The 10061-nt window shown below is 45.8% G+C and overlaps 1 protein-coding gene across 3 annotated transcripts in view; it reads left to right on the top strand.

Moving 5' to 3' along the window:
* The first annotated feature begins 5454 nt into the window (after positions 1-5454).
* Positions 5455-10061, top strand: part of DHX35 (DEAH-box helicase 35) — a 65926-nt gene continuing 61319 nt past the window's right edge. For all 3 annotated transcript variants that reach the window (XM_042980408.1, XM_042980406.1, XM_042980403.1), the window contains exon 1: positions 5455-5516. In XM_042980408.1, coding sequence (XP_042836342.1) covers positions 5477-5516 — 40 coding nt within the window. In that variant the 5' untranslated portion in view covers positions 5455-5476. The remainder of the gene's footprint in view (positions 5517-10061) is intronic.

Raw genomic sequence — 10061 nt, 5'->3', positions numbered from 1 at the left:
AGGACCACCTGCATCAGAGTGAGCTGGGTCCTTGTTTCCAATGTCCATTATTGGCCCTGCTCCCAGGGGAGGGGAGGGTGACTAGGGCAGACTTTTGGTACAAAATATTTGTTGCCCCTTCTGCGAGAGAATTATTTCCTCATCTAATGGCAGGCTTAGCCATTGCAAATTTGGCTGTAAATATTTCAGAATATATGTCTAAAAGATCAAAACAAAAAACAGCTCCCTTTTAAAAACCACGATACCAAGATCGTACCTGAACAACTTTAAAAATTTCCCGGTATCATCAAACGGTGTTGAAATTCAGTTGTCTTATTTTCTCCTTGCTGATTTGTTTGAAATTAGAGATCCATACAATTTTAAGGTCAACCCAATTGGATTGCAGGGTCGACATTCTTTTGAAAAACTTAAGCAGTCAACTGGAGAGCTGGCTACCCCACCCCTGTAGGCAGTTGGGTTGGGGAGTATTTATCTTTTACTAAGGGAACTTGAGGTTACTCAGAAGAAAACCTAGGGTACAGATCGTGTAAAGGAAAAGTTACATGAAGAAGCCCAAGGGGGGATTGGAATGAGGTTACATGTGCGTGCCATAACGACCAGCACACTCCCTTTGGCAGGCCACATGTTTACCTTTAAGCTCGATAGCTGAGGCAGAGAGAGAAACCTGGTCAGACCCACCATTCACAGCATCCGTAAGATTAAATTCGGGTTCAGGAAGAATTCTTGTGACTAAGACCAGGTAAGAATTTTTCACAAGGACCCTCCTATAAAGATGATACTGGGGGAGGCACCTGGCTGGTCCCGTCAGAAGAATGTGTGGCTCGTGATCTTGGGGTCGTGAGTGCAAGCCCCATGTTGGATATAGAGATCACTTAAATAAATAAGTAAACTTAAAAATGATACTGTGGGGGCACCTGGATGGCTCAGTTAAGCGTCTGACTTCAGCTCGGGTCAAGATCTCACGGTCTGTGAGTTCGAGCCCCGCGTCGGGCTCTGTGCTGACTGCTCAGAGCCTGGAGCCTGTTCCGGATTCTGTGTCTCCCTCTCTCTCTGCCCCTCCCCCACTCACACTGTCTCTCTTTCTCAAAAATAAAATAAAAACATTAAAAAAATTTTTTCTAAATGATACTGTGAAGAATTTGGATAATAATGCCCTGATGATAAACCCCACGACAGATACTTTGAGGTGTGCCCAGACACTGAACGCACCAGGGCAGTTGTCGAAAGCTTTAGTGAATTGAATGTATTCAGACACTCTATGAGAATACGCCCCAGTTTGCTTGGCAGAGTTCCAGTTTATGTCTGTAGATCCCCACCCCCTTTCAGTCCCAGAAGTGTCCCAGCTTGTACCATAAAGCATACGGTCTTCCTATCTTGAAAGCACCTGGTAGGTCTGAGGAGGCCTTCCCCAGCGCATCCAACTGCATAGATGTGAATCGTCCCTCAGGCCAATGTGACAGTCACTCCCCTGATAGCTGAATCTCTTTCCTAGTGGATCTCCATACCTCTGCACCCAAATCCTCGGAGCTAAGTAACACTTTTGCTTATGCTAATATATATGTGTGTGAACTCGTTCATTTGTGTGCAAGCCAACAAACCAGACAGATTTACCTAAGTTACAAATTGCAGAGGGCTGCACGGAGACCCAGGGGGAAATCCCAGTATCATGCAATTCTGCAAAGAACGACCTCTTTTTGGGCTGGAGCAAAGCTCTTTCTGATCTGGCTTTGGGGAGGAGACCCAGGGCAGTTAGGACTTTTTCTCAGAAGCCAAGAGTTCTAACACACGAATGCATGGATGGTGTAACGGACATCTGTTATTTTTGCTTCCTTCAATCCACCTCTGATAATTTCATCCTGAGATTTCCCTCTGAGGAACGATTCTGCTTCCAACTCTCAGTCCATGTGGTTCTGGTGAAGCTGACCACAGCCACAGCTGACTCGGGGTGGAGCTAATGACCGAGGTTCAAGCCACTCAGCACATCATATTCTGTGGTCCTGGTGATTGGTTCAGGGATGGAAACACAGTCAGATACTATTTTTTTATTTGAGAGAGCGGGGGAGAGAGAGACAGAGAGCGCAAGCAGGAAGGGGGAAAGGGGACAGAGGAAGGGAGGAACAGAATCGTTAGCTGGCTCTATGCTAAGCATGGAGCCCAACTGGGGGATTGATTCTAGGACTTGGAATCATGACCTGAGCCAAAATCAACAGTCGGATACTTAATGGGTTGAGACATCCAGGCGCCCTGGCACAGAGAAACTTCTTAACATATCCATGACACGTGGTTTTGAAGAATATTATCTTTCTGGAAAAGCAATTATTCACAAGTTACAAAATATACTATGTAACAAAATGATCAACTTTCATGGAATTGTTGGCAATGAACTAAATTCTGGATGCCATCTCAAGAAGCAAGTTTTAATTTTAGAGTAGTTATTTTAAGGCCAATCTTTCTGAAAATAGTTAAGAAGAATAAGATAGTCTATTAAAACACTCCTAGTTTGTGACAATAAAACCACACCATCGGCATCTAGGTTATTAGGTGTTTCCTCTAAAAGAAGTTTGTGAAAGCAAAACAACCCACTAGGGACCGTCGGGCTTTGAGAACTTTCTGAGGCCGATGAACTAATTCTCATCTAGGAGAGCTAAGCTCTAATGGTTTTAAATGGCCCATGTGGGTGAAAAACCACTGGCTTGGGAATTAGAAAGCCTGAATTCTAGTTTCAGTTCTGATGCTAAAATTAGCTCATTGGGTCTGACCAAGTCCTTTTAATCTCCAAGAGCCAAGGTTTTTTTTTTTCTTCAATAAAACAAAGAATTTAGGCTAGATGTCTCCTCTAGCTTTAAGATTATGATCCAGTAATTTGGGAATGGCCAATCTACTGCCTCTTTCTAAATAGGAAGACTTCTTCATGTAAGTCAGAGTGATTTCTAAAATATAGAAATAGGGGCGCCTGGGTGGCTTGGTCGGTTAAGCGTCCGACTTCGGCTCAGGTCATGATCTCACAGTCCGTGAGTTCGAGCCCCGCGTCGGGCTCTGTGCTGACAGCTCAGAGCCTGGAGCCTGTTTCAGATTCTGTGTCTCCCTCTCTCTCTGCCCCTCCCCTGTTCATGCTCTGTCTCTCTCTGTCTCAAAAATAAATAAACGTTAAAAAAAAAATTAAAAAAATAAATAAATAAAATATAGAAATAATAAAAAGTGGCTTTTATTTCATTTTCCCTTGTATTCATGTATAAACCCCTCCTTCTATACTTTGGCCCTGAGTGAAAATAAAAGAAGGATCAATGACATGAAGAATTAAAACTAAGCATAAAGCACGGCGTTCACCTGTATATGATTCAACAGGTGCTTTGTTACTGGGCTATGAGTATGAATGTGACAGGATCTTTATGAAGCTCTCCATGTTAATAGTGGAGGCAAATTATAGTTCAACTAAATAAGTGGTAACACAATAGTGAACACACTGGTTCTGAGTCCAGAGGAGGAAGGCTTAAGCCAGTGAATTTATTCTTAGAGCTGGCCTGTATATTTTTATTTTATTTTTTAAAAGTTTATTTAGAGAGAGAGAGAGAGAGAGAGAGAGAGAGAGAGAGAGAGAGACGGAAGGGGCAGAGAGAGAGAGAGAACCCCAGGCGGGCTCTGCACTGTCAGCACAGAGCCTGATGCAGGGCTCAAACTCGGAAACAATGAGATCCAAACCAAGAGGCTGATGCTCAAACTCAGAAACCAAGAGACTGATGCTCAATCGACTGAACCACCCAGGTGCCCGTATATTTTAAAGATGAATAAAGAGTTCTTGGCAGAGAGATTATCATGTATTGAACCCTATTTTTATTACTGTGGAAATAAATCAAAGGGGATATTTGGAAAATGAATATAGGTATGTAAATTCTGATGTATTTTTCCCCCTGGTGGATTTGCTCTATTTGAGTTAATGAGAACCAACATTGAATGCTTATGTCTTACACTGTTAGGTATTTTACATGTTATGTCATTTAGCAGAACCTTTGAATAACTCATTTTACATGATTAGATTACATTACAGCAAATGGCAAAATTAGGATTCCAAATCATATCTACTTATCTCCAAAGCTCTTGGTCTTTCCATGACTATGCCATTTCTCATAAATGCAGAATTTTCTTCACAGCTCTAAAAATGCATAACTTCTGAGGCCTAGCCCTTCCTATTAGTTGCCAACCCATAAAATATTTCTTCTCTTCTTTGGGCTAGCGGAATCCTTTTCAAGCTTGTTGACTGAAAGAATCATCTGTGGGGCTTCCTAAAATGCAGGTTCCCAGGGCATACCCCTGAGATTCTGACTCAGGATTGGATCAGGGCCTACAATCTGTATTTTTATTTAAAAAAAAATTTTTTTAATGTTTTATTTTTGAGATAGAGAGAGGCAGTGTGAGCAGGGGAGGGGCAGAGAGAGAGAGAGAGAGAGAGAGGGAGACATAGAATCCAAAGCAGGCTCCGGGCTCCGAGCTGTCAGCACAGAGCCCGACGCGGGGGCTCGAACTCACACACCGCGAGATCATGACCTGAGCCGAAGTCGGAGGCTCAACTGACTGAGCCACCCAGGCGCCCCTACAATCTGTATTTTTAACCAGCACTGGAATCCTATGAGCAGTCAAATTGGAGGAAGTACTGGGTTAGTACCCTAGCCTAACTTACCTGCCCATTTCTAAGGCTCTTATTTCAACCCATTCCCCCCCCCCCCCCGCCACTGTTTTTCGAGCATTACTTAAGAGCATTACTCTTAAGGCTCCGGGAAATTTCCATACCATTTCCGATGGCTTTATTCACTGATAAGTACTACTGTTTATCAAGCATTTATTTCATTCACTATTCACCCTCCCCACCGCCTTGGACAGAAACTGCAAATAAGGGGCGGAAACCGCAGTACCTGGGCGTACAGTGGGCTCCCAAGAATTATTTACTAGACCGGCAAACTCACGAGGTAGTTACTATGAACCTTCATTTGAAAATACGGAGGAAACTTAAAAAAACCCAGTAGGTCTGGGACGGCTTGTAACATAATCAGCACGTAACAGCTAATTCGGGATGGATTATCTCTGTGCCCACCGCGCGCCGCCGGTAGCCGCAAGACTCTGGTGCCGGCGGCTTTCTCCCAAAGCTCGTCCTTCCGGAGGTGTACGGCGGCCACGCAGTCCACGCCAAGCTCCTGGGCAGGGCATCCAGAATCTTCACACATCACACTGAAGAGCACGGAGAACGGCGTCCTTTCCCTCAATATGGCGGGCCCGGTCACGTGGGCCAGGGGGCGGGCCGGGGCGGTCTTGGAGAACCGCTGTAGGTCACGTGGCTCGGGGGTGGTGGTGACCACGGGGGCGTGGCCGTAACTCCGCCGGCGCCTCCTGGGCCGAGGCTCCTCGCGGGCCACGCCCCCCGGCCCCTCCGGGGGCTCACGCGCAACGGAGGGGTGGAGTCTCCCTCGTGACCTTTCACCCCAGCATGGCTGCGCCCGTGGGACCGGTGAAGTTCTGGCGACCCGGTAAGGCCCTTGGAGGAACGCTGGGCAGATGCGGCGGCCTGACTTTGGTCTTGGCCCCGCAGCCGGCGTCCTGGGGCCTGCGGACCTGCTCGCGGGCCTGACCTCGGTGGGCTGGCCACCGCCGCCGCGGAGCTGGTGGGTTCTGTGGCTCTGGCGCTCACCGTGGTCCGGACGGATTCGGGGGGTCCGCCCCCAGGCTGGGCAGAAAGTCTCTGTGTCACCTTGTTCGAGTCTCAGCTTCCCCGGGCCTCGTTTTCCTCGCTCCTGATGCGTGTCTTGCCCAACGCTGGAAAAGCGCTGAAGCGCCCACGCGTGTCCTGTTACCGTCCTGGGGCTACGCTGGGGCGGGACGGGCGGTGCTGCTCAGGGCTTAGGAGCTCAAGCTTTGGAGTCGCGCTGCCGGGGTCAGACTTCTCGGCTCTGCCCTGTGGTAGCAGAGTTCCTTGGGGCAAGTCACTTAATTTTTTGAGTCGCCTTGACCTCTTCACCTGTAAAATGGGTAGAATAATAACTATCCTGTGGGATTGAATAATGAGCACAGCGCCTTGCCCGACGTAGAGTAAGTCCTCATAAAAAGGGAAAGAAGCCTTGTTTTGTTTTAGGGTAATTCTTGCCCATCCCGAGTGGCTACCAGAAAGTGACCATCCTCCTTCGTATTGGCTACCACCGCTTTCTCTCTTGCAGGCAAACACGAATCTTAGTCGCAAAATGCTTGGCCTGATTTGCTTTAATTTCTTCATTAATCAGGATTTTATAGAATGTGTACTTGCCAGATCCTGCTAGATACATTAGTTCCTCCCCTTCCATCAATTTCTTGTAAAAAGCAAAAGTTTCTTAACAATTACCAGTTTGTTTTTTTCCACCACTTGCACCTCTGCATGTCCGGATGTGCAAAGTAGATTGCAGCAAAAAATGAAATGAGAACAGAGTTAGATGGAATTCTAACCTTGCATATAAGTGATGTAGGAGAGAAGCCCAAGCAAGGGATGTGTTAATTCTTTTTTAAAAAATATGTAGTTTGTCACTTAACGACAGTTTTATTCAGTATTTAAAATCGTCAGCCAGTTATCCATCATGAATTTTATTTGTAGCCAGAAATTAGATCTCATTAGGTAATGAGATAGCCTGCATTTTATGTATTCAAGCCTTTATTAACAGGTCAAAGTGTTAAGTATGATAAAGGCCTGAATGAAATGTTGAAAATCAGAACAGGATACTATTTTGGCTAAAGAACATGTGGTTATTCTAAGCATTCTATTCTGTTATTTAGCTCATTTGTTGAGGGTATACTTATTGAACACCTAACCTTGTGGTCAGGAGACAGGTGACCAGGCTGCTGCTCTGCTCTCAAGATTTATTCTTTTTCTCTCAGTTAGAATATGAAGTTGGGTATCCTTTAATTTTTTTTTTTATTAGTTTGTTTATTTTTTGAGGGGGGGAGGGGCAGAGAGAGAGGGAGAGAGAGAATCCCAAGTAGGCTCCACGCTGTCAGCGCAGAGCCCGATGCAGGGCTTGAACTCACTAACTGTGAGATTATGACCTGAGCTGAAATCCAGAGTCGGATGCTCATTCGGCTGAGCCACCCAGGCGCCTCTAGGAGAGATATTAAAATGAGGCAGAAAAAGGTGATGGTAAGGAAGATAGTCTCCACAAGTCAGTCTGTAGAGCTATCCTTGACTGCCATATACTAAACCGGTGATTTGGCAAAGTCACGTAAGTGCTCTGAGTCTCAGTGATCCTCATCTGTAAATTGGGCATAACACCTACCAAAGGATTCTTTTGAGGATTAAATGAGAATGCATGTAAAGCTTTTAGCACTAGATACACATTAAGTATTATCATTACATAAAAGTATAGGAGAGGGAAAGATTGTGTGGATAGGAAGTACTTCATAAAGATAGTGACATTTTTGAGGTGAACATTGAAGCACGAATAAGGTTTATTTCATGGAGAGGTAGGAGTACAGAGCTGGGCAAAGGGCACAGCATGAACAAGGCAAAATGGGATGTGTGCCTCAAGCATGTCCTAAAAACCAAGATAATTGAGTAGCAAGATGATGTTGTGATAGGATAGGTTATATTTTGGGTCGAGGCAGGAGATGATGGTATTCTATTTCTAGTTCGTTATTGGGAAAAAAAATGCTGGGACGCCTGGGTGGCTCGGTCGGTTGAGTGACTGACTTTGACTCAGGTCATGATCTCACAGCTCTTGAGTTCGAGCCCCGTGTCGGGCTCTGTGCTGACAGCTCGGAGCCTGGAGCCTGCTTTGGATTCTGTGTCTCCCTCCCTCTCTGCCCCTAACCCACGTGCCTTCTGTCTCTGTCTCTCTCAAAAATAAATAAACATTAAAAAAAAAAATTAAGAAAAAAAATGCTGGTCATGACCCACTACATGCTTTCCATAATCCACTAATTGGGCACCACTCAAATTAAAAAACTGGTTTAGAGGGAATGCCAGATGGGAGGGTGTGGGTGCTGCTGTCATCCTTGTTTTGTAGATGGAGAAATGAAGGCATTTGTGGTTTGCAGGATTACAGACGTGTACTCTTGTAAGGAAAGAGAATGCTCCCAAGGGAAAGGCAGCCATAGGCGGTCAGAATGGGAGGTGGAATATACATAGAAGGAAGCAGTTCTGATTTGGTCAACTGAAGTCTTTCTTTCTTTCTTCTTCTTTTTTTTTTAATTTATTTATTTTGAGAGAGACAGAACTCCAGCCAGGGAGGGGCAGAGAGAGAGGGAGAATCCCAGGCAGCCTCCACGAGGTCAGTGTGCAGAGCCCAATGCAGAGCTCAGGCTCCCGAAACTCTGAGATCATGACCTGAGCCAAAAATCAAGAGCCAGGTGTTTAACCAGCTGAGGCACCCAGACTCCCCTGAATGAAGTCTTTTGTCAGGAGGAGACATGTTCCTTATTGATTGGCAGTAGCTCTTGTAAAACATCTCATAACAATATACTTGGATGTAGGTTAGAGACAGGGAGGGGTGGGGTAGTGAAGATACCTGGGTGGATTGAACTGTGGTGGGGGGGAGGAAGAGACCTTGCGGGAGCAATGCTAGCATGTTCTAGACATGCTGTAAAAGTTTTAAATGTGTTCTGAAAAGGAGGGAATTTGCGACAAAAACAGAGCTGGTGAGGCTAAGGTATTCTTTGCAGATTTTTCGTGGGTAAAGTCTACAAGAAGTTATTAAGATGTAGCGGTAATAAGAGACAAAAGGAAAGGAAACCTGCTTCTTTGAGCCCAGGCTTTGTTCCAGGTCCTTTTCTATCTTTTATCTTGTTGAAAGGAAGGTCAGCGTTTTGGCAAAAAACAATACAGCAGTGCCCCACTTACCCGATTTTTGGCAATCTTGGACCTCTGGAACACAACTGTGTTCCTCGAAATAAATGGAAAAGGGATTAAAGATCTGTGGCAATGATTCTAAACTTAGCTCTAGGGGGTTTATGGACCACGAGCATTTTGTCTCCTGACCAATTACATTCTGGTGTATTTTTCAGGAGAGAGAGTCCATAGCCTTTACTAGATTGTCGAAGGGATATGGGACCTCCAAAAAATGTAAAAATAAATCAGTGGCTAAATGTGCTTGTCACAAAGCCCCTGTGTTTCCACATAGCATTATCATCTCCATGAGTTCAGAAGGCCTGGGGGATGATAGTTTTGGATAAGCATCTCTGTAGCGCCCCCCAACAGAAGGCGGTGGGGCACGTCGTTGAACTTCCAGGGAGGGTTTTCATGACTCCCAAAGACATTGCGCGCCAGTGCTGACCAGCTCTAGCTTTTGAAAATAGCTTCCTTATGTCACATTATGTGTCACTTACCACTTCCAGTTTCTGTTCGAGGGCTACACAAATGAATCCCCGTGAAAAGTTACGGAAGCTGATCATAAAAATTGGACCCATGTTCCTTGTAAGGCATTTTCCTTCTCAGGCTAAAATCCACGGTACCTTGAACAGTATTTCATGGTGGGATATGGCTTCCCTACTCTTCACCCTCCTGAGCATCAGTTTGTCATTGTTCTTACCAAGCAGCTGTCGTGGGAAGCTGTTGTTTAATCTGCTGAGCACAGTGGTTTCTTGGAACAGCGCTTTGCACCCAGCCACCCCGGTTCTGTGATTCACAATGGGGGCTGCCGCCTAGCGCATCCCACTCCACTGGCCATGGTTGATCGGATCAGGCTGGGCTTTGGACCTGACCTGGGAGGAGAGGCTCCCCACCCTCCAGACCACACACACCTGGGACTCCCGATCCCCCTTACCTAGTCTTTTATTTTCTCTTTAGCACTTAGAACCACTTTGTGCACTAAGTTACATTCTCTTGGGAGGCAGAATAAAAGAAGCAAGCAAGCTGCAGAGGGGAGGGCCTGCCTCTGTAGTGTTCGCTGCGGTATCTCTTGCCCTCCTGTCCTTGTTGGGTGAGCGAACGGGTGATCGGTGAGGGAGGGTGAGCCTGAGCTCGCCCTGTCAGCAGCCTTGATTCCAGCTGCTACAAGAAGCCAAACTTAGCGACAGAAAGGAGCTGATTGATAGGCTCTGAGATGAGAGAAAGAAAG

The sequence above is a fragment of the Panthera tigris genome, chromosome A3 (assembly GCF_018350195.1).
Source record: "Panthera tigris isolate Pti1 chromosome A3, P.tigris_Pti1_mat1.1, whole genome shotgun sequence".
Lineage (NCBI taxonomy): Eukaryota > Metazoa > Chordata > Mammalia > Carnivora > Felidae > Panthera > Panthera tigris.
Note: the sequence above shows the minus strand (reverse complement) of the source record. Positions and strands in the feature narration are given on the sequence as shown.